The 25,325-nt window shown below is 42.6% G+C and overlaps 1 protein-coding gene across 3 annotated transcripts in view; it reads right to left on the bottom strand.

Moving 5' to 3' along the window:
- The window catches only part of LOC107397087 (plexin-B1), a 215,833-nt gene that overhangs the window by 88,600 nt on the left and 101,908 nt on the right, over nt 1-25,325 (bottom strand). For all 3 annotated transcript variants that reach the window (XR_011520067.1, XM_070549100.1, XM_070549101.1), the window contains exons 10-14: nt 15,831-15,939; nt 12,350-13,072; nt 2,187-2,339; nt 557-679; nt 254-347 (exon numbers count right to left, since the gene is read on the bottom strand). Coding sequence is in view for 2 of the 3 variants with exons in the window: in XM_070549100.1 (XP_070405201.1) it covers nt 254-347; nt 557-679; nt 2,187-2,339; nt 12,350-13,072; nt 15,831-15,939 (1,202 nt within the window). In the remaining variant the exon portion in view is untranslated. The remainder of the gene's footprint in view (nt 1-253; nt 348-556; nt 680-2,186; nt 2,340-12,349; nt 13,073-15,830; nt 15,940-25,325) is intronic.

The raw sequence follows: 25,325 nt of genomic DNA, 5'->3' as shown, positions 1-25,325 counted from the left end.
CAGCCTGACTGGAAACTATTGTAATGTCCAGAAGGGTCAATGTTCTCCCACGCCACGCCGTTCGGCTTTCCTGCATTAGTAACTGAGTTACGTGAACCTCCATGGAGCTTTTTGTTGCTAGAGATAAGTTTGTCCTTCTCAGGTTCAATGGTGTCAAGGACCTCAAGAGATGTAAAAGTGAATCAGCAAGCTGATGAGAGGAATAAAACCAGCTGTGAGCATAGCAGAGAATGAACAATAAGGTTTAACTGACCGTAGAGATTAGGAGAACTGTCCACATGAAAGGTGCTTCTCCTCTTCACATACACCATGGCGTTGTACTCCTCCACAGGGGCTGAGTATGTGTACTAAACAAACCACACCGTTTCATTTAGAAACACTAGTTCTCTAGTAACTTCAGCACTGCCTCTCGGTTACTACACAGTGCTACAGATACTACATATAGCAGGATGTCGCTGCAAAAACAACAGAATCAAGGACGGAACTTGGCTGGCCTGCTGCTGTACGGTCTCTAACACACTCCTACTAAACACTAAATCACTTTTCATAAGCTGACCTGGTGAAGCTGACATGTGATGTAGAAGTTTGATGGATTCAGATCATCGGGTTCCACATATGCATCCACTACCACCAACCGTCCCTCCACAACAAGAACACACTCGTATTCCAGCGCTGACTCCTGCAAACAAACAGAGCAGCCTGCTCGATTTTCACCTTTCACCAGGTACACTTTGTTATTTACGCATTACCTTCACTTGTGTGTTCGTGCTGCTTCTGTTACGTCCATGTTTACATCGACCCAGTGCAAGGGCCAACATGCAATATTAGTAGGTTGATCAGTGTCCATGCATGTGTGTCTCAGTCTAGTTTATAGCTGCTTTATTCACATGATGTTTTAAACCGTGTGAAATTTTACTATTGTCTTATCTTCTGTAGAAATTCATGTCAGTAAGCTGAGGGAGACCAAAGAAATTGTGTTATGCTCATGCATGATGACAAATAGGGTTGGGCTTCGTTTGAGTTTGAACGATTCCGATTCCTTGTTTCGATTCCGGTTCCTATCGATTCCCGATTCCGATTCTTTCAAGACATTCCATGTTTTACACCAGCCAGCTAACCACAGGTCCTACTGGATGAAATAATCTGAACTTCAACATGAATTTTAACTCTATGAACAACAACATCACCTTCATTTAGACAAAAACATGTTTTGGAGACAAAAAGAAGATGACTTGCAGCACAACCAGTGTGTTTGTTTCTGACCACAACCAAAGTCTGGAAGCAGCCTCTGGGATGAGAGGCTAAATGTCTCCAACATATCCAGAAACGTGCAGCTGTTCTCAGCTAAAACTCTCAGGATGATCATGTCCAGGATGACTGAGAACTACACCTCCATGCTGCAGCAGCATTCAGTCACAACAGGAAGTGGAACTTAAACGTAGCTGCTGTCAGTAACAAGCTAACAGATTTAAACATTAAAACTCAACAGAAATAGTTCAGAAAGGAAATTAAACGTTGTGTAATTTATTATTATTATTATTTACTGTGGCAGAAGCTGGTGTGGTCCACCACAGAGAAGCTGCTCTAGCATCATGACTTTAATTATTCTACAGGTTATTGTTCAGCCTTCTGACACACACACACACACACACACACACACACACACACGAGTGTTGGTGAGCGGCTGCGTCTGACTGCTGACGCTCCGTGTGTGTTGTTATTTCTGCAGTGAGACAAACTCACCTCACACCGTCCAGAGTTTGTTCTTTAAGCTTCTATTAAATCCACCGTGTTGACGTGTTTAACACGTTTCCTCTACGCTGCAGGAGTTAACGTTTACGTCACGGAGTAAAAGTTCGGCAGACGTGTTTGTTTATGTCTGGGTGGGCGGAGGGGGGAGGGGGACGGTGCTGCACACGGACAGCTGGTGTGATCAGCTCTGAAAAGCATTGATCACAATTTGCAGATCACATTTATTTTTCACGGAGATCGGCCGCGGATTCCTCTTCCGGTCGGCATTCTAGGAATCAAACTAAAAAACTTTGAACTATTCCGGGAAAAACTAACAGTTGGAACCGGTTCCAATCGACGCTCGATGCCCAACCCTAAAGACAATAAAGAACTCCTAAGCTTACTTATGTCACAGGGTGGGTGCACAGAATAATTTTCCGTGCACTGATGCTTACCGATTGTGTTCGCTGCATCTGATAGAGGTGGAGGTTACGAGCCAGTAAAGTGATTTTCCTCTTCACTTCGACAGGCAGCAGCAAAGAACCTTGAACCTTCTCCACACAGGGACAAGCTGAGGACCCCCAACTGATGTAGTAACCTTCATCACCCTGTAACACACCCACACAAATACAAAATCTTAGTTTTTCATATTGGATTCAGTACATTCGGGGATTTTAAATATTATTTAGTTTAATTAGAGACAGTAATGCTGATGGTAATCAAGCACTACCCACAATTGAATACAGAGGTCTCAGTGGGAGAACTCTGGATTTCTGGGGCTTGGATCTCTTCCGTCTTTCACAGAGGTCTGGGGGCTTGTCTGTAGCCCCTAACACTTATTTTACATGCATGTGTGTGTGTACACATGGTGCTCTCACAAGTATGGAATCTGGTGTTGTTGACAAATAACTAAGGCTGTGGTTGGCACTAAATGCACTATGAAATAATACTGTGTGCTTTTCAGCAAAAATTGTTACTGTTATATATTCTCATGCAGTTGGAGCAGTAACATCTTGGTTCTGTTGTATTTTTGTGTCCCCTTTTCTCTCTCTCTCCCTTTCCGCAGGTCTAGAAGCGGATTCTTGTTCATCCTTTGATGTTTTTATGAACTCTCCCCCTTTCTCTCAGTGTTGGAAACTATTTTTTACATAGCTCCTCTCAAGATAAAAATCACTAGGGACTTCACCAAAACAAAAAAATTAAAACAGAAAAAAGATATTTTTAAATTATTTTAAAAACATGTTTAAAATGTCTGGAGTTTTGGACGAGTAATTAAAAATTGTGCCCACATTTTCAAAGTTAACACACATTATTTTTAACAATGGTAGTTTTTGCATCTTTACCGTTTCCCTGCTTCAGCACTCTGCCCCCTCCCCCTGCACTGCGGCCCCCTCAGAGGCGAACTACGGCCCTGCGAGGGACTGAGGTTTGATGGAGATCTGAACTGTATCAAATATGTAAATATTACATGCTTACAAATGATTACCTTAGGCCTAGTCCACACGTAGCCGGGTTTTTTGAAAACGAATATCCGCCCCTCCAAAAACTTGCATCCACACCACCGCGTTTTAAAAACAAACTATGTCCACACGTACCCGGATAAATACGTTGTTAAGGACATGCCAGACCTGTAGGCGGCAGTACTTCCCCCGTTCTTAACCTCGTCCTTCGTCTGTGGTCTTCCGCAAGGAGCAGTAACTCCGCTTGCAAAAACAAACAAGCAAAAAGCGCTTGGACGATTGATAAAGCGAGCGCAGCTGTGAGGGCATCCATGCTGTCGGCTAGAGTAAACACAGGTCGCACACGTGATGTCAGCATTTTTTTTGTCGCGGAAAGTGACGTTGCGGACCTTAAAACTCTGGTTTTGTCCGTCCACACGCAGACACCCAAAACGGAGAAAACGCAGATCTTCACTTTGGCCGGAGTTTTAAAAAAGATCCGTTTTCGTGTGAAAAAAACTCCGTTTTCGTGTGGATGACAGGCCAAAACGTAGAAAAATATCTACGTTTTGGCAGATCCCCGGCTACGTGTGGACAGGGCCTTAGACAGTTAAAAATGTGTAGGTGGGAAAAATCTACCTACCTTTTCCTTTTCAAACACTTTGTTATGTTTTCTTGTTTTTATTTGACAATTTTTCTGTCCTGTCTCTATTATCTTCCTGCCTCTCATCTCAGTCCTAAAGAAAAACTGCTACCTTATGGAACTAGGATTGGGACAATATTCAGTGTAACTTGTACCAAGTTTTCTAACTTGTAATTCTCAATTCGTACTTGTATTTCTTGTTTTGTAACAGGAACGTTGTATTTTGTACATGTATTTTTTATTTTGTAAAATCAAACTTTTATTTTGTACATTTACTACTCATTTTGTAACATCAAACATTCATTCAGAAACATGGAACTTTCGGTTTTTACCTAGCAGACTTCCAAAATAAAAAAAATCAAGGTACAAGTTTGAAATCAAAACTCTCAAAACACACATTTCCTTCTACAGGTACAAACCTCTAATCTACAGTGTTACAGATCTTTTTGTTTCGATTCTAGCGTCAGTGGGAGGAACTTGGGTGGAACCAATGAGAGCACGAGTCTTAGCTACCAATCACGTTTCTCAAATTCCTGTTCGAATTCCTGTTTTGTTTTCTTGTGAAAATTCTTGCAAAGAGATGAAATTAAATTTGATTAACACCAGAGCCAGGCGCACTGTGCTGTTATCTCCATCACTGTAAATGAGAGAAAAAGGAATTGATCGGAGCCTGGATTTGTATTCCGAAAAGTTTAAAAAGAAGCGTGTAAGACAAAAGTGACACCTGCTCATTAAAGCCACTAACAGGGTGAAAAATATCAAAATACTTTAGGCAGAGATAGGCTACAACTTCCGGATCCATTTTATACAAATCGCTTTATTGATTATCTTCTGTTGGAAGATAAATCTGACGTACACGAGCGACCGGTATTGGCTGCTGTCTCCTGCTGTGATTGGTTAAAGCAGCTCTCTGCTGTGGCTCCCAGTGTTTTCTTTACTGTGGGAAACAGGTAATAATGGCTCTTTGATGGGAACAGGTTGCCGACCCCTGATCTGGAGAGTTTAGAGGAGATGCAGGAAGATGAGAGACAGACAGGACAGGAAAATAGTTAAATTAAAACAAGAAAACAAAACAAAGTGTTTGAAAGTAAAATGTTCGTCAAAACTCAGTCACACACCCAGGGCCGTTTCAAGGCATTTTGGGGTCCAAGGCAAAACGGAACACCCCCCTAACCCTAACCCGTACATACAGTAACAGACATGCCACCATTACACTGTTAGCAGCAGAAATTAAATGTTATTAGCATTTCCAATACAAATGCATGTTAATGAAATACATTATATTTTACTGGATATATTTATGTGTCATTGTGACTAAGATGAGTGTTATTAATACAAACCTAAAATGTTACTGAAATGTAGGTCAAATAGTTACAAATGTTTTAACTATAAATATCAGATGGGAAAAAGGGAACTAAACACTAATGCATATTATTGAGCCTTTTATAATATTTAGCCTTTAACTGTTAATTTATTTTCTCACTCAGCAGTTTCATTCATCATTCATGCAAAATACAATCATCAACAGTCTCCTAAGTGAAAAAAGGGGGAGGAACAAGAAGTCTTATATGACCTACCCCTTTCTACTTCATACAATATAATTTACAGAATGGCCTTATACACAAACCAAAGTATAGAACTTCCTTATCTTTGTAAACAAAATCACAATAAAACTTATCAATGTACTTATTCAATATTTACTCATCAATCATAGGATTTCATGATTTTTTTTTCTTTATATAGTCTCTTAAATTGATCAGTAGTTAGACATTTTTTCAGGTCAAGATCCAGATTATTCCATCATTTTACTCCATATACTGAAATACACATTTGCTTTAATGTTGTTTGTGCAAAAACTCTTTTAAACTCAGGCTTCTTTCTATTTTTTCCATCATTTGAAATCAAAACAAAAAACTTCTGTAACTTCACTGGCAGTAACCTCTTTTTTGCCCTGAACATAATTAGTAAAGTTTTCAAATTAACCAAATCCCTGAATTTCAAAATTTTTGATTCAATAAAAAATCTATTAGTATGTTCTCTAGTACTACCTATCTACTTTATATATAATTGTCATAGCTTCCTTCTGGAATAAATTCCAAGGATTAGTGTTTGTTTCATATGTGTTGCCCCAAACCTCTATACAATAAGTCAAGTATGGAACAATAAATGAATAATATAATATATGAAGTGCTGATGACTCCGAAATACTTTTTACTTTATTTAAAAGTCCAATACTTTTACACAGTTTTTGTTTTATATATTTTATTTGGAGTGTCCAATTAAGTTTATGATCCAAGATGACCCCTAAACATCTTACTTCATTTACTCTTTCAACTGAAGTACCATCTATGGACAATGTAACAGAATCATCTGTCTTCCTGTTACCAAAAATCATGAATTTCGTTTTATTCCAAGTTATAAATAGTTTATTGTCCATAAACCACTTCTTAAGTTTAGTCATCTCACGATCTATAATTTCCAAAATAATGTGTAAGTCATTCAGAACAAAGTATATTTGTATCATCAGCAAACAAAATGAACTGCAATATTTTGGACACATCACAAATATCATTAATATGCAAATTAAAGAGCTTTTGTCGCAACACAGAACCCTGTGGGACTCCATATGTAATAATTTGAGAATCTGAAACTTCATCTTCTAATTGTACTAATTGATTTCTTTTAGTCAGATAACTACTTAACCAATCATGAGCTATCTCTCTTATCCCGTAATCCTTTAACTTAGAAAGTAACAAACTATGGTCTATGGTATCAAATGCTTTTCTTAAATCAATAAACAGACTTGCTGTGTATTGCTTCCTTTCTACTGCTGCTGTAATTTCTTCACTTAATTCTAGTAATGCCAAGGATGAAGATTTATTTGATCGAAATCCATACTGACTGTCACTCAGCAGTTTATTGTTTTCAATAAAGTTGTCTACTTTCTGAATGAACCATTTTTCAAGCACTTTAGAAAACTGGGGAAGCACTGAGATTGGTTTGTAATTATCAGAGCTATGTCTATCACCGTTTTTAAATATCGGAATTACTTTAGCGATTTTCATTTTTTCTGGAAATATACCATTCTGAACCGACAAATTACAAACATAAGTGGTTTAACAACATACTCAATTGTTTTCTTTACTATAGTCATGTCTCAGTTGTTTCCTCTCGATTATTCTCCATTTGTTTTTGCGCATCTGCCTCCATTTGTTTGGAAGACTGCTTTTGTCTTCCCTTTGACATCTTTCACAACTCCAGTTGTAAATTTATCAAGTTGCAGTTTTTTCCTTGTTTCAAATAGTTTTCCATTGTTGTTGATCAGTTTAGTCCGAATTTAGTCCAAGTTTTAGATGTAATTGTTTGCAGAGACTCACACCAGCACAGCTTGTCCAGCGTCCATCTTCTTTAAAAAGGTGGGGCAGTTGAATGCACAGAGTATGCATGTGCTGGCGCATGGTCAGGATGGTACCACCTCTGCCTCAATTTGAGCCAGGAAAACCCCTTCTACTGGTTGTAAAGTGCCCCCCCCCCCCCCCCCCCCGGAAGAAATGTGGAATGCTGCCGTCACCATGGCAACTCTGTCTCCCTATCCCAGCCTGGGCGGGACTGCGAGCTGTGAAGGCCGCTGAATCGTTCCAGGAGTCACTGTGCTCTGTAAACCCAACAACCTTCTCCCCTTGTCCAGACTGAGGTGAAAAGCACTGTTTACTGCGGCTGCATTCACTGACGTGAGGAGAGTCCCAACCCTACCACCCCACCTAGTGGACACTTATGTTGTGTAATGTCTGAAGTCTGTTGCATTTCTGTCTGAGATGTGTTTTACATAGCAAAGCTGCCCTCCCTGTGAAGGGTAACTCTGAAGTGCCTCCCCCCCCCCCCCCCCCCCCCCCACCTGATCCAATCCTCATATGAACCCTCTGATCTGTATTAAGGTAGCGCGACTCGGGTTGCGAATGACCACAGTCACCAATTCTTGTCACGTGTCTATGCCCATGTATGTCTGATCTCAGAATTGTGTGTACTGAAACTCTGATTTCCCTCTGGGATTAATAAAGCATCTTTGAATTTGAATTTGAATTTGAGACTGTGGTCTTCTTCAAAAAGCAGCTGAAGATTCACTTGTTCATGTGACAGGTTTTGGCTGTGGACCAATATTAGCTGGGCTGCTATATGTTCAACTACACGTAACTAATTGTCAAAATAACAATTATACATGTAACTGTAGACATGTACAAATATATTTGTAACTGTCCCTGAGACAGTTAAAATAAAGTTGCTTATTTCAAATGTTTCTGTGATAGAGAGATGCTTAATTCGGTTCATTTAATTACTAGATAAGATGATAAAAGTGTAACATTGATTTAAAAACATGTCTAAAATATGTGATTACAAAATATGGGTTTGTTAAATATGTAACGTGCTGTAAAGTTTGTATGAGGTAGAGTTTGTAATGGTCACATGATCAGAGTTTGGTTTAGAGCGCAACCATAGCAACCATAGCATGGATACATGGCTACAGATGTGTCTATAGCCTCGACGTTAATGTCATTCTGCATGTGGTCCAAGAGGCGCACACGGTATGGTTTCATGTATAATGTTTGTATAATGTTGCATATGTGTTCTACACTGGTAATGAGAGGACATTTTTGTGATTCATTATTGCACATTTTCTTTCTGTTCTGCTTGCACTAGACTGTTTATGGACAATGATATGAGAGACTGATAAGTTCAAACAGTTGTGGTGTAAACCTTGTGTATCTTCAGTTTTCACGGTGTCTGAAGACAATAAGAGAGAGAGAGAGAGAGAGAGAGAGAGAGAGAGAGAGAGAGAGAGAGAGAGAGAGAGAGAGAGAGAGAGAGAGAGAGAGAGAGAGAGAGAGAGAGAGAGAGAGAGAGAGAGAGAGAGAGAGAGAGAAACATCCGAAGACATCAGTATGATGTGCGGCCATTCTTTGTTGGACCCCTGTAGTTACAATATTTGAATGGATTTTTAGGAAAATTTGTATTACCAATTTAAACCATCTGACCGTGACCATATTTGGCCATCGACACCACATTGCCGCCCTGACAAGGTTTGCTGGGATTCTAATCCAAATTCCCACCATCTTCCTAAGTATGTTTCACAGAAAATGTTCTTCTGCATTCCTTGGTTGTGTACATTTGAGTTACTGTTGACTTTCTATCAGCTCAAACCAGTCTGGCCATTCTCCTCTGACTTCTTAGCCTGGCAAGCCAGACTAACTAAATATATTATTTAGCCTGGTAACTAGGGATGTTCCCATCAGCATTTTAGGCTTCCGATCCTATCTTCTAACTTCAAATCCGATCCAATTTCGAGTCCCGATCCAATAGTTGCCTTTACTTTTGAAATTTATAAAGTTGAAATATATATTTTTAGCACGTGACTCAAGTTAACGTTTTAAGACTAATTTCATGAATAGGCATTGCCATTATTGTTGTATATCCCATGAAATCAACTTCCTGTTCTGAGAGCGGATGTAGAGTGTTATATTTCTGGTAGCTTTATTTTGCGGTGAATTGCTGCAGTAAAGATGGACTCAAGTACAAAAAGGAAAATTTGTGTGAAATTACTGACCAATCTATGAAGTTATATTAAATCAACTTAAATCAGCCGCCATCAGCATCTCCAGAAGGGAGTCATCGCTAAATCAGATGTGTTCATGGTCTAAAACATGCAGGAGGCCTGCTGGAAGCAGACTGCAGCACCAGGTATGTCAGCTAAACAGCGGACGGCCCCTCTGAAGTTGTAAGTGTGACATTCTGGCTACAGAGGGCGGTGGGGTCTGACTGACTTTTCATTAACCATGAAAAAGCTCATTTGAGCACATACTGGTTCAGGAAAATTATTTAAAAATGTGAAAACGTTGCAAAGTATCCCTTTAAATTACTTCTAACTATCAACACTAAACCGAGTGCAACTAAACTAATTTAAATAACAAAAATAAACTCTGTAGGTAAATATTTATAGAGTTACCTTTTTACAGGTAAATAACTTAGAAAAGTTAAAATAATCATACAATAACATTTTCAGAGCCTGCTTTTTGCTTTGCATAGTCCACACTCATTTCCTGTTTAACTCATGTCCTCACCTTTCTGCAGCCTCCGTCCGTTGCTCTGTGAGTTTACACCTGTACTTGTCAAACCCCCCCCCCCCCCCCGCTCGCTGCCGATGAGGAGCGGAGGGCTCATCGATGAGTTGACCAATCACGTGCGGCTTAAACACAGAGGGCATGAAAGGGACGCGAGAAAGGGAGAAAAATATAAATAAAAAGCCGTTTTGTTCCCAAACGACACATCACTAACGAGGTGGGCTGCAGTCAGTAACGGCAGCTCTCGCTTCGTTACTCTCTTTTTACTTTTTGCTTTTTCTTCTGTGCGTATTTTAATGCCATAAAGGTAGGTGCAGCTAATGTTAGCTCCTTTACTGCAGCACACTTCTCCGCGGGAAACGTCGGTTCAGCCTCCAGAATTACGGAGAAACTAAGATGCAGCAGAGCGGGACGTAAGCTCCAGGAGAGGAAATGGTGTTAATTTTTTTACCGATTGTGGATTATGGAAATGGGAGGGCTCTGGGAAACTCCTGCAGCTCTGCACATGAATTGATTGTTTACTGCAGGGATCAGCTGTGGGGGCTGCTTACGCTGGCTCTCTCTCCACGGAAACCCGGTCCTGCCTCCAGAATTGAGCTCTGAAGAGGAAACAGAGATCATGGGAAATGTCCGCTCTCTCCTGAATGAAGTGGACAAGCTGCCTGCGCTGCTGCAGGACTACTGACCACCTGATGTTTTTAACGGAGACGTAGATGAACAAGCTCATAGCAGACTCTGAGGTTTCGCTGGAAGGATTTAAACTCACACCAGCTGTTTGATAAGTGTCCGAGACATCTTGAGAAATGTAAATCGCAGCTTGATTCTTCATCCATTGGATTGACTTATTTTGGAAAACTCGACTAAACTATGGGCGACACCATCACACAGGATATGGAGCCCTCTACAGGAGTTTTTCCCCCAGAAGCAGCATTTGCTAACATGCTCATAGTCCATTTCGGGAGATCGGCGAGACTTGTCAGTTAAAACTGCTGATCTCTGATCGCTGAAAACTATGAAAAGATCATCCCGATCCGAACCAGGGATCAGGACATCCCCACTGGCAATGCTCCATCAATGGCTCTCGGTCGTGGGGCGGGTTCTACTGTTGTCTTTCAAACAATCTCCGCATGCTAGACGATGATCAACGTGAAGTTTTCACCGCAGCAGATGTTAGAAGCCAAAAATACATCCTTTTTTCTAAATAAAGGACTTAAATACATCTATCTGCTCCTGATTCTAATCAAACCCAAGTCGAAATAGTTCAACCACCAGACGAACTGAACGCCCTGACTAGCCCACAAAGCGAATGAAGCGCTGTGATTGGTCCACAAAACAGATCGAGCGCTGAGACTGGCCCGCCACTGTGGACCAATCATAGCGCTCTTTGTGTTTGAAACCCCTGTAGAGAGCTGTGATTGGCCAGCCAGAACGCTGCTAGGGGCTGCGAAGGTTCCAGTGGAGCGTTCCTAGACCAAACTTTGCAAAACAAGAATTTGGTCTGGTTCACTGGGCGACTGACCTCTAGCATCAACAAAGCATTTCACCCACAGAACTGTCGCTCCTGGATGTTTTCCCTTTTTTGGACCCCAGAGATGGTTGTGTGTGACAATCCCAGAAGATCAGCAGTTCCTTAAATTCTGAGACCAACCCATCTGGCAACAACAACCACGCCATGTTCAAAGACACTTAAATCACCTTTCTTCCCCGTTCTGAAGCTCGGTTTGAACAGCAGCAGATCATCTTGACCATGTCTACATGCCTAAATGCATTGAGCTGCCACCTTGTGATTGGCTGATTAGTAATGTGCATTAGCGACCAGTGGGACAGGTGTACCCAATGAGTGTATTTCTTGACCGTAACGGTGTTGGTGTAAGAGCTTCTTAGAATTGAAAAATGATCTTTGAGCCTCTATTAAGCAGATTGAATTAGTTGGAGCTTAAAATGTCCCAGGAGCCCTGAGAAAGACACGTAATCTGCGCCTCACTCCACCTGTGTGTGTGTGTGTGTGTGTGTGTGTGCGTGCGTGTGTGTGTGTGTGCTCTGTCTTCTGAATCCCGAGTGAGTCGTGGTGGATGGTTGCAGTTAGAAACTCTAAAGCAGGGCTATTCAAATCCAGGCTTGAGGGCCGGTATCCAGCATGTTCTGGTGGTTTCTCTGGTCCAACACACTAGATTCAGTGGTTGGTTCACCTGCACAGCAGCTCTTCAGGCTCTGCAGAAGCCCTTTAATCATGATGGAAATCAGGTGTGCTGAAGCAGGTTCAAACTAAAACGTGCTGGATCCCGGCCCTCGAGGCCCGGAATTGAACAGCCCTGCTCTTGAGGTTTCTTCCTGTTTAAAGGGAGTTTTGTCTTCGCTGTCACTACATGCTTGAAGTGAAGCTATAATGCAGCAAGTGAACACGGGGTTGTTTTTAAACTCACCAGGAGAAAGCTCTCGGCCTGATCATACTGGTAATCCAGTTCTGAGTCTCGATCCATCACATGTGGGTAAAATAGGGCATCGCGGTCAACTTCTCCATCACCTGAGAGCACTGTGGGAGCTGAGAAAGTCGCTCTGTCATCTTCCACTTGTGTACCACCTTCAGCTTGGCTGTCTGCCTCAAGTGACCACAGCAACACTGCAGGCTCGGTGCTCTGGGCTGTTCTCATGGAGTCTTCCACTGTTGGCATTTGAGTCAAGTCTGGATTCAAGAAGGGCGTAAAGTCAACCGTCTCTTCCACAGTGTAGGGTGTGGGCTTCAACCCCCCCCATGATGCCAGAGTGGGAGGCTTTGTCAGGCTCAGTGACTCACGGACATCTTGTTTGTCACTAGGGGATGAGTCTGTTACCACCTCTAGGGGAGGCATCATCTCTACTACCGATGCAGCAACACTGGCTGCTTCAGCGGCACTTTGAGTGACCACTACCAGTGTGCCATCATGAAAGTCATAGTTCTCCTTGGTGGAGGCACCAGTAGGTGGCACTGTGATGGGCGGATGAGTGGGGAGTGAAGTAGTTTGATCACGGCTGATGGCAGTAGTGTGTGAGGGGGGGGTTGTAGTCGTGACTGAAGTTTTGAGCCGAGCTGTGGTTCTGCTGGTGGGGGCTCTTGAACCAGCTGTTGGTGATGCTTTGGTAGGAAGAGATGAGGTAGGTAGTTTAAACTGGAGAGGGCAGAAGAAAATGGAATTAGGAGCATTTAAAAAGAAAGTAAATGTGTTGCATCAGTTCTACTAAAGTTAGTCTAAAACTACCGAATCAGACTCTGAACCACAACCACTGCTGTAACGTTGAGTCAGTGGTTACGTTTGATAAACTGTCTATAAAACATAAAGGTACTGAATAAAATGTGACACTCCATAAAAATATGGATTATCAACATTACTGAACCTTTATTATTCGATTGGTTAAGAAAGAAGGTAGTCTGGGTACGCCAGGGAACCGACACTCCTCTGACACAGAAGCAACATCATCAACAACAAGTCTGTTTAGTACTATATGTCTACTACTAATGATGATGGAGGACAAAGTATTATAAATGATGATTTCAGGTAATATCAACAGAGAGTACAGTCAAATTCTGATGAAAGATGATCTAAGATGTTATTAAAGCCTCTGTTGTCGCTTGGCTTCCCGGAGCTGGAGGCTAGGAGGGAGATCTGGCCGCCTGGTAGGGGTCTGGGGTGGTGGGTTGCTTTGCTCAGCGTTGGGCGGGGTGGGGTTCAGAACAAGGGTTATCGTCATTAACAAAAACTAACTACATAACAAAAACTACAGTTTTTTATGTTTCTCGTTAACTCTAATTAGAATACAGACAAATCTTTGTGAGTAATATTACAAAAAGGCTAAAACTAAAACTGAAACTAAAGAATTATCTGAAAGTAAAAAAATTTCAAAAGTAAAAATAAAACTAAAACTAACAAAGAAGTTGTAAATCTAATTCAAACTTAATAAAATAAAAAGTTAGATGTAAGAATAAATAAAAAGAATGGTAAATGGTAAACTACAAGCATGCATGTTTATGGTTCCTAAAACCTGATGAAGGAGATTTTATTTCATTATTAATTGGTTTTCAGTGCCCCCTGAGGCATTGGCACCTTATTGTGGTCTGGGGGTTTACATGCATCAGTGAGCCTAGGAGCTGCACCAGCAGAAGCTCAGCCTTCAGGTGGGACACCATAGTAGGACAGGCCAGGGGTCACAATATAGAATAATATTACATTTTATTTATGAAGAGCTCCTCTAGACACTCAGAGATGCTGTAAACGTCCAGATAAAACAGGCAGATTATGCAACCATCACTAATAAACTTTAAAACAGTTTAGAAACGAGTCTTGACAAGAGTTTTAAGGTGGAGAGGTCAGAGGGGTAGGAGGGGGTCGGGTTCTGGAGGACTTACCCCCAAATTCCACTACCTCCGCTCCGCTGCACTCCGACACGAACGCCGGAGCAAAATCGGTCCCGTTGTAGTCAATCAGAGCAATTCCACTACTGCGGCCGTGCTCCGGCAGTGCGGCGCCGTGCGCCACCCTCTGTTCCGGCGTCCGGCAAAAATAGGATCGATTCTATTTTCGCCGGACGCCGGAGCACCTCCGCAGTCAATGGACAGAAATCACAACCGCCCAACAGGAAAAGGAGCAAGCACAACTTCCGTTTTTCACAATAAATCGATAAACAAAAGGCGTTTTTTGTTTCATATGCACAGGTTTAACAACTTTTAACAACTATCAATGGCGGCTGAAGTTTAAATGCACAAAAGTAAGCCATAAATACAGTTTCTACTATCAAAGTAGTCACACTTTGTTGATCCAAACACTGCTGATCTCTCAACACAAATGATGGGCAGATTAAACAGTTCATGCCGATGCTTCTCCCACACAACGAGTGTTTGGATCTAACTTCCGCGTTTATTGCTCGGACTGTATCGCAAGATCTCGAAAATCCCGCGCATGCTTGTTTGCCCCCCTCAGGTCTCTGCACCGGAGCGGAACCGTTGTAGAGCGGGTACCAGTAAAAATTGAGTTCGGAAGCGAGCGGCTGCGGAAGGCGGGGGCGGACCGGAGCGGAGCGGAGGTAGTGGAATTTGGGGGTTAGAAGGTGATGCACTGAGGAAGAGGAAGACAGTGGAGGTCATGAAGAGACAAGAGTGATGAGGTCACAGGAGTGGGCGTGGTTAAGGAGACAGGCAGCAGAACTGTGGATGTGTTGAAGTCTGGCGAGGGTTTAGGATGCGATACCATAAAGATGTTACTGCTGTAGTCCAGAGGTTACTTAGTTTTCTCTTTGAGGACCTCCTTGCTTGTGTCCGAGACAAGCCAGGACCCCAACCCCATCTCCTACACGCACACACACTTTAACTGGGATCATTTACCATTTTTATGCAGATAAACCGTTCTAACTTATACTGTAGGGTGTGTTAATGCGACATAAATGGCATTTTTACAAATAAAATCTTGATAACCTCACAACCTCAGCAAAGACAGCGTTGTGGGGACCCCCTTGAGATCTCCTGCTGTAGTGGATTTATGATGTGATGAACGAGTTTCAGCGACAGAGAAGGAAAGGGAAGGTCAAAGTTTAACTAAATGTAATTCCGTCATCACAGTCCACCCCTTCACAAGTCTCCTGCCCCCTCAAATATTCCAGTCTATAACCGGCCCTGGGCGGGGCTAGATGTGGAGAAGTGAACGGAGAGGCAGGACTGGTGCAGGCTGGATTGGAACCCGTTCCTGACTGCGTGCAGTTCTAGTGAATTCTTCTGATATCTGTTTGATATTTAGTTTGTTTCGTGTTGATTCTGTTAAACAGAACTTTGTGTTTCCTTCAGCAGCAGGAAAACTGCTGCGTCTGCATGTTTCCTGAGAACTCCGCACTATCAGTAATGGATTACAGATCTGTTACATGCTTGCTGCTGAAACTTACGTGCTGATTGTAGATGATGACTTCCTTCTCACAAGAAGACTTGTGGGTACACGAGTGCTGGTGAACGCACCAGTTACAGCCCCATTTGCTCTGAACACACCCCCGGCAGCTGCACACAGACACAGAAACATGCACACATTAGACACATGGAGGGAAACGATGACACAGTCATACTCCTGCCTCAGGAGCTAGAAGAGAGCCAGCTCTGAGCTCAGGTGAAGATCTCCTATCTCACCTCTGACTGTCTAACAGCAATGTGCGCCTCTCTGTTTGATGCGTATGTTAACCCTTTGATGCATAATGGTCACTACAGTGGACAGGTACTCAAAATTGTTATTTATTTATTTTTGCTATTAAGCACAGCTGTTGAAGACTTTATTGCATTTGAGCCCCTCCATTTGGACTTCAGTAAGGCAAGCCAACATATTTCATGTTCAGAATGCACGCTGTCCTCTGAGGTGGACATGTAATAAATTGTTTGTAAATTATAAAATTTTACAAGAAATATTTGTTGAAATTTGTTTCATTCATACCTAAAGACAAATGAAAAAAATTGTTTAAAAAATCATGGTTGAAGATTTCATAATTCATGAATCAAAGGGTTAAAATTATCGTGCCTAAAATACCAAGAAAAGTATTTGGAAGATCAAACAAAAATCAAGATTTTGAGAGAAAAAAATTAAATAAAAAAAAATGTTTCAAAGGTAAAACTATCTGGATCGAATTCTTTAAGTGAGTAATAATAACGTCTTTGGCCTCCTTTTGTTTCGTTTCATTCTCACTGCTCAGACTTCTGCTTTAACTGTTACACTTCCTGACTTTTTGTTTGCATTTCTGACCCGACCCACTCGGATGACAGTTCGGTGACCCGGAATTGGAAGCGATGTCGCCTCCGGGACATAAGTACACAACAGCATCTCCATCTCCATCTGCATATTTAGCTAGTGCCGAAGAAAAGATAAAATAAATCATCAACACTCACACTGGATCCTCGGTAGACAGCGCAGACGGCACAAATAGCATGTCTGGAGCTGAAAGTACTGTTGTCTACCCATGTGGGAAAAAGTCTCAGAGGTTACATCACTTCCGCTTCCAGGTGACCAAAGTGTCACTCCAGCAACCGCTGTCCTATGGAGGAGGACTTCTCAGAAATCCCATCCACCCGAGAGCGTTGTGCCCGAGGTGCAAACGCCTATCGGCCGGGCATCCGTGCAGACATGCGGCGTCGGTGCGCGGCCTGCCAGATGGTACGCCGCGGGTGCCGCTGTGGCCCCTACCATTAATGGAGTGCCTCGGAATGAATTTGATCGGCCCCTTTCCCCTAAAGCTAGGAGCTAGGAGTGTGGCGTGGGCGCTGTTTCAGGTAAACTCCCGGGCTGGGATTCCAAAAGAAATCCTAACCAACTCATTCATGTCTGTCACATGAGCTGTACGAGTTACTGGGCATCGGGTCGGATTGGACCAGTTTTAATAAATGATTATTTAAGGTAATATCAACAAAGACAATAAAAAAGCTTTATTGAAAGATGATCTAAGATATTATTACAAGTCTAATTAAAGAGCAAGTCACATCAAAATCAACTTGTGTCTGCTGATAGCGGAGTGTCTAATAGTGCTGTAGACATGTAGTAATTTTATTTGTAGCATTTTTGTAAATTTCCTTTAAAAAGTCTAATTTCTGTCTGAAAATGTCAGCCTAGCGCCACCTTCGTCTTCAAACTAAGAAAACAGAATTTGCATTGACCAAAGGCTGAAACGTGCCATGCCACGCAACCTGGTCCCATGCGCCGGTCATGCGCCGTGGCTATACGTTATGAAAGCATGAACGTCTCAGCCCGGGCTTTGTAGCGAGTTGAATTAGCGAGTGAGTGATTAGCCGTTTCACAGGTTAGCATTGGTTAGCAACAGCATAGCATTTAGTACGAATCTTTAGCATAGCTTTCAGCAATATAGATAATTATTTAGTGTTAGTACCTTGGCTGTTATATTTTGTAGTATTATAGATTATCACAGATTTTTATAGGTTAGTTTTTAGAGAAGCACTTAGGGCTAGCTAAATTTAATGTTACACTTCGTGTGTACCTTCAGTGTATGGTAGGCTAGTACTGTGGTAGGATGGGGAAAAGGTGCAGAGTGGCGGAAAACGGCCAACTCCGGCCTGATGCTCGAGTTTGCAGAAACCAGTTTACGCGCGATTCCATTGAAAACTTGATGGAGAGTGAAATGGGTTTTGCTGAGCGTCTCCGTTTGAAGAGGGAGGCCGTCCCCACCGTGGCTCTTCCACAAGTTAGGGTTAGGTCAGTCTGAGGTGAGTGAGCTAAATAATAACTTGTCACAGCTTCTAAAGATCACTCACTACCAGTGATTTTGCAGCTATTATTGCTATATTTATTTGTAAATGCAAAATAAGAGTGACGTGGTTCACTTCATTTAGCTAACATCAGTCCACACTGTCTTCTGGCTGATTGGCCACGTTCAGATTTGGATTGTAAGATTAGAATTAGGAGAAGCATCAAGAGCATCAGAACATTTCTCAAAGCCATGGCAGCCAAACTGGTCCACGCGACGATTACTGTCAGCTTCGGAGCGAATTCGCTTAGATTTTGTGTGCCAGTCGATAATTATTCTGATGGCGCTGAAAAAGAAAAACGCTGGATTAGTTGACAGAGAGCATTACAGCGTGGATTCTCCAGCTATGCAGCACAGCATGACCCGGTTCTGTGAGGAATTCTGATTAGGAGGTCGCGTTTCAGCCTCTCTTCGCATCATAAGTGACTGACTTACGTTATAGTAGCATCATTTATTATCTACATGCTTGTGGACTTGTTTTTTTTATCCACGTCCTTCTAAAACCCAACAATTACAGTCAAAACATTCTCGTGTTTCAGTTTATTTTTTATTCCAGAGGATCTGTTCCAACCTGTGTCGTATGTTCAACCATAACCTGATCAGTTACAATCACCCATAAAGCCTCCATCGGGTGCATTTATCATTTTAATGGGATGTAATCTGTTCAGTTTGAAAAGCATCATTTAGTTTCATCCTCTCATAACTGACAATAAGTCTTGTGAAATTGTAACTGTTTGCTATTAATTTGCAAAAGTTATTAGAGAAAACTGAATATTTTAGCCTGGCCAGGGAACGCCTTAGGATTTTCCCGGAGGAGCTTGCCCAAGTAGCTGGGAAGAGGGAAGTGTGGGCCTCTGCGACCCGACTAAGGGTAGGCGGAAGAAGATAGATGGATGGATAATATTTCAGGGGAAGCTCTTTGAACTCGTGCTGGAGCTCGCCTATGATAAGAACATTTACATGTCTGATTTTGGACACTGACAAGTAGTCAGATCACACAGCAGACATGTTATAACACACATAAATAGGAGTTTCTGCTGTACATTATCTGTGTTTTTATAAACTCCAACAGCGATGTGCTTTTGCTTTGTTCAGACTAAATCTACCCAACACACTGGCTGTCAGACTGAGCTCATCGTCTGCTAGGATGCACTCGTCCAGGCTAACACGAAGCCCTACCAGCATAGCAACGGTGCCTTCTAGTTCAAACACTGTGTGTGCATTTGTTTAACAGCTTATTGTCGCACATGTGATGTTCTGCTGTGGTAAACATCAATAAATATGTATGTTTGTTTTACATCGCCACCCAGTTCAGGGACCAGGATGGAAATGCATCTTCCAGAAAGCCCACAGCAGCCTCCACACCCCTGAGAAGACCCGGATGTGAGGTGTGGGCTCTTGATCCCGGCTCCCACCGAAATGACAAAACTGTGAACTGTTCCAGGTAAAGAAATAAATATAAAACATTACAGTATTCCTATGATATTTATATCTCTGTGCTGTGCACAGCTCTTTCACTGAGGTCCGTCCCCAAAAGGACAAGAAGAGCATCGTTCACACGGAACAGTAACCATCTGTGCCGTCCAGTCAGCCCACGGAGAACAACCTGCAGCTGTGTGCTGCTGGCCTTTTCACTGACTCATCGTTTTCCATGATCTTATGGTCTTCCATTATGTGTTACTATTGATAATGTGTGTGTGTGTGTGTGTGTGTGTGTGTGTGTGTGTGTGTGTGTGTGTGTGTGTGTGTGTGTGTGTGTGTGTGTGCCATTTTATGGCATAACTTATCATATTTTACTTCCTGGGGGTCTAAAATGCGCAGGGACTGTCGAAGCAGAGCTGCTCATTCCCACACTGAGCTGGCAGTGGCGGCTAGGGCAGGATGACATCATCAAGCAGGCTACTGACTCTGGACCTGACACTTGGTGGTGACATGCCAGCTGATTGACCTGGTGAATGAAATCTTTGTTTCTTAGGTTTCAAGATGGACTCTTTCCTGCAGGACTCTGAGTATGGGCGCTCCAGTATGATGGATCTGGCCAGGAACAAAGTCATTCACATCCAACTCAGACAGGTATAATATTACTTGATGAACATAATCAGGGTATATACAGCAATCCTTAAGTAAAATTTACTACTTATTAGTACTTTTTTTTACTACCTTCAGAATTTTTTTAAAACCATCACAACACTAAATTGCAAGTGTTAATCAGCGACCTATTTACACATATTTTAACATACAAAAAGAATAGACTTAGAGACTCACTGATGTTGACAACGTATTGCACATATTTATTTTACTTAGAAAATAAGCCAGGCACTTCTGTTCAGCGGTTCAGTTGACCACGAGGCCTGAAATGATGCAGAACGACCACTGAATATGACGTCATCATTATGTGACCGGATATGCTAAAGTAGGGCTGCTCGATTATGGCAAAAACAATAATCACGATTATTGTGACTGAAATTGAGATCTCGATTATTGAAGACGATTTTTCAATTTATGTAGATTTTTATTTTTTTATTTTTATTCAGTCATAAAACTGCTCAGGGCACAATCAGGGCAAAAATAAACAAGAAACAAGATGATCACTAAAATAACTCCTGATTCCCAGTATAAAAAGATCAATATACTTATAGCTCATAGTTTATGACCCAAGGGCTATAGACCTTGGTTTAACTCATTTAAGTCTAACCAGTACAGACCCAAATACCAATATCTTGCAAATACTGACAGCAAGAATTATACAGTGGCATTTATAACAAATACATGCAAATAAATTGATGTTCACAAAATGTTGTATAACATTTATTGAGTCGTGTCAAGGTGCTGTAGGAGAGTGCACTAGCACCGTGTCCTCAGAGAGATTAGTTATTATTTATCAGTGTGAGGAACTTATTTCTACCTTATTTATAAACTATTTATTTACAGGTCCATCAGTTAATGTAATAACTGTCCCAACCACAGCTGCAACTCAAGGCAGCGCAAGTGGGAGGAGCAAATAATCGGCTTGTTTTGTTTTTATAATCGTTCAAAACATTTCATTCGGAATATATTTCTATGTCGATGTTCAGAATACGACATCTGATAGTCTGAAAAAAATAATACCTAATTTGGAAAAAATAATACCTCTGAGACCAAATTTAACACTTTTAATGGCCTTAAATTTGACTGTTTTTATTTATGACTTTTTAATACTTTTTAAAACCCCGCGGACACCCTGATAATGGAAATAACATATCAGCTGAGAATTGTGTTGGTTATTTGTGGATCAGTGAAGTTGGGAACAGTTTGTGAAGGGTAAGGGTTAGAAGGAGGGATTGGTGCGAAGCCTGGGGGGGTCGATGTGCAGCAGATCGTGAATGACCACCACATGGGTGTAGAAATATTTTAGGGAGGAAAAAGGAAACTATAATCTTTGGGGGTATATATTGTGACTAATACTGGGTTTTGTCAGCTGTAAACATGTGAGGATGTGTTGCTCCCCAGGAACTGGGAAGGAAACGGATGAGCTGGGGAAGAGAAAGGCAACACAAGATGTGGGACTGTGGGAGCAGAGTGTGGTTAACCACCTCTACTGGTCAGCCTCAACTTCAGCTTCAGGACTGGAGGCGGTCGCAAATTGGACCTCTGACCAGAATGTCCCCAGCCTCACCGCCCTGTTCCCTAGCTGTCTGCCTGCACCTCTGGATGGAGAAGAGGCAAGAGAGTGGCTCAGACTAAGTAAGTGTAGCGTGTACTCATTACAGCTGAGCCTTCACTGTTTCTTTCTTTACTTGTAGGACCCCCACCAGAAGCTCTCTCTTAACGTCCTTCGACATAGAAGACAGAGGAAGTGAGGAATGTGTTGGGAGGAGAGTGGCGGACTGCACATGTACCAGCCAACATCGTAGTGCAGCCGTTTGGCCACAAGAGGGCACCACACAACATGTTTTTATGCAGAACACCCATACTTGAAATAAAAAGACCTAAGAGCCTACATAATGGCTACATGTGTGCAGCCCTGTTAGACGTACATGCATGATCATAAGTGGGTATGATGGGTGACTTCTAAATGAAATGTTAGCAGCATCATGTTGTGTAAGTAATTAACTTTTTCTATGTAGGCACTGCATCGTGTGAGAAGCTCACTGCCATTCTGCTAGCTCAACGTTTCCAGAAGGACGCAGAGAAGATAAGCCCGCAGTACCACACGTCCACCTTGGAGGCTTTCCACAGCCTCATCATCAGATTCACCCTGAAAATCTGGCATTCTCCTACAAAGGAAGGCTGTCAAGGTAATAAATACAATAACCGGTCAAATTAATGCCTCTAACTGTTTATATCTGAACAGGTAATGTAGATATTTCACTAAAGTTGATGTGGTTTGTTTGTTTGATTATTTTAGATTACAAATCGCTGCGACACATTAGTGTGCCCACAGTACAAACCTGGAGACTACACCACCAGAGCCCTGAAGACCCACCCAACCTCATGTAGTCATATCCTGTGTGACAAACCATAATGGTGGCTATGGAGATCTATTGTAGTAACAAAAATCCTTTTCCAGTGGATGTACACACGCTTATGGACCTCTGACTCTGTGGTGGATCTTCTCCCATATCAGGACTTCTCAGACAAAACCCTGTTCCAGAGCCTCTCCGTGCCCAGTTCCAAAGACCAGACAAACAGGAAGCTGTAAGAGGGCAAAGGTCAAGATCCTAAAGTGCACGTGAGGTGAGCTACACGACTCTGTGTTGTTTTCCCTAATCTCCTCCTCAGCCAGGCTGCTCAGCACAGCAGGACAGAGGAGTTACCCGACAACTCCTCTAATGTGGCTACAACAGCAGGTGCATCCTCACACACCTGGAACCATCTGCTCATCTGGCAGGAGGATAAAACAGCTGGTAGCGTTACTCATCCCCTCTTTCTTGAAACGTATTTTCTACACAGATCTCTGGAATTCCTGCTCTCCTCTCGATCACACCATCATTCCTCCTCCTGGGAAGTCCTCACCCATCCATCCGTGACTGACAACCAGTTTCATCATTACGGATCCTTCTGCTCATCCAATCGTGGCTCATGTTGTCCACCTCTCAGATGTCAATTGATCTCCACACCATTGTGCTGTGTAGCTCCCATCCGACCTGAAACTCTTGACCGTATGTAACACAACTAACTCACTTCCCCCCGTGTCCTGTCTGGCTGTCAAGCAAACAGAATTGATGTCTGAATGCTGGTGACAACCCTTACAGATCTACTCTCAGATGGAGCATCAAAGCTGCTGCTTTAATGTCACGCCTGATACTTAAAACTTTACTGTTATGCAGTGCATGAAAGGGCCTTTTCCACCGCCCAAACTGGCATGGAATGGGAAGGATCGGGTTGCTAAATATTTTGTTTCGATTGTTAAACCAGTCCAGAAAACCTACCCGGACCGGGCCAGAGCGGGACCCCTTCTGTTGTGGGTCCAGAGATTTTTGGTCTGGGTGGAGCCACAGCGTAAAAGGTCTAGAGTCCTCTGATTGGGGGAGAAATTACGTAACTACCCGCGACAATCCCCAGAGTTCTAGTGTTTGTGTTTGGCTGTACTCCTTGTGAGCGAAAATGCGTGCAAGTAATAGCTTTTGGTCCAATGCGGAGCTTCAAACGTTCCTCACCATCATCGGAGATAGCAACATTCAGGCCGAGCTGGATGGGATGAGAAGAAATGAGAAAGTCTACAAAGAAGTTTCTCAGCGCATGGCAGCTGAAGGATTCCAGCGCACCTCCGAGCAGTGTCGTGCGAAGCTGAAAAAAATAAAAGCCCACTACGGAAAAGTTAAGGACAGCGACGACCGTAGTGGGAATGGGCGAAGTACATGGAAGTGGTACGATGTGGTGGACGCTATTTATGGACACAGACCGTAAAACCAAGGCAGCGAAGGAGGCCTGGACTCGGCGACCAGTATCCTGGAGTCACTCGTAAACCCTGTTGGTAAGTATTTCTTTTGTTGTCTTTTTAGCTCTGCAGGCCATTCATTGCAGCACCAAAAACACTGAATAGTAGCAGCACCTATTTAATAAATGCTCAGCAAGTAAAGGATTTACCCCCTCGTGTTAACTAGCCTTAGCATCCACTCGTGTTTATGTTAACCTTCATTTAGCATTCCCTCGTGTTTTTTAACACGCTGTTCGTGATTTAAGCCTTTCATGTTTAGCATGTCCTTGTGGAGTACATGAGGCTGGAGCGGAGTCTGCCTTTCACGTTAGCATCTCAGTGTTTTTACCATCTCATTGTTTTATACAGCTGAGCACCCACAGTGAGGAGCAGCGAGCTGATCTAAAGATCCCAAAAGTCGCGCCAGCAGTGTTTTTAGCCTAGAGTGGGCTTTAAACAAGTATATTTTTCAAATGAATAAGAATACAACATAAAATTGCAATTAATCTGCACGTCACTAGAGAGGTGCTGATACTAATACTTTTGAAGCCTTCATGTTTTCTTATGCTTGAGCTAATAAATGGTAAGTCTGAAAGCTCTATCGTATTACAAAGTGTCTGTTCTATATCTAACCAAGACTCATCTAGTGGGTTATCTTGCAACCATCTTGGTATATATTGCAGCCTGTTGGCTAAGAAATAATAATAAAAGTTGGGTAGATCCAGTCCTCCTCTGTCTTTGGTCTTCTGAAGCGTTTTTAAGCTAATTTGTGGAGGTTTATCCTGCCAAAGGAATTTGGTAATTGAGGAGTCCAGAGATTTAAACCAGTCAGCTGGAGGTTTGTTTGGGATCATTGAAAATAAGTAATTTATTCTGGGTAAGACCATCATTTTAATTGTAGCAACTCTCCCCATGAGTGATATCGGTAATGATTTCCGATTACTGGCGGTTGTGAGTGGGGCCCCTTGGAGGTCTTGGCGGCGGCCATGGGTCGCTGCCTGGTAGCTGCATTGCCCCTGGGCGTGTCTGGGTCGGGGCCTGGGGGCTCAGGGTGTGGGGGTGAATGGCCCCGTTTGGGGATGTGGGCAGGACCTTGGGGGTCGGGTCCTGACATGTATGCTGCCGGGAAGAAGGCAGGAACATGCAGCAGTGCCTGGCCCGGGTTCAGGGGGCTTGGGTAGACCTTGGCTCCTCTGCTGTCCAATCACGGGGGAGGGGGAGGTCCAGGAGGGGGAGGACCCAACCTT

Source organism: Nothobranchius furzeri, chromosome 3, assembly GCF_043380555.1.
Source record: "Nothobranchius furzeri strain GRZ-AD chromosome 3, NfurGRZ-RIMD1, whole genome shotgun sequence".
Lineage (NCBI taxonomy): Eukaryota > Metazoa > Chordata > Actinopteri > Cyprinodontiformes > Nothobranchiidae > Nothobranchius > Nothobranchius furzeri.
Note: the sequence above shows the minus strand (reverse complement) of the source record. Positions and strands in the feature narration are given on the sequence as shown.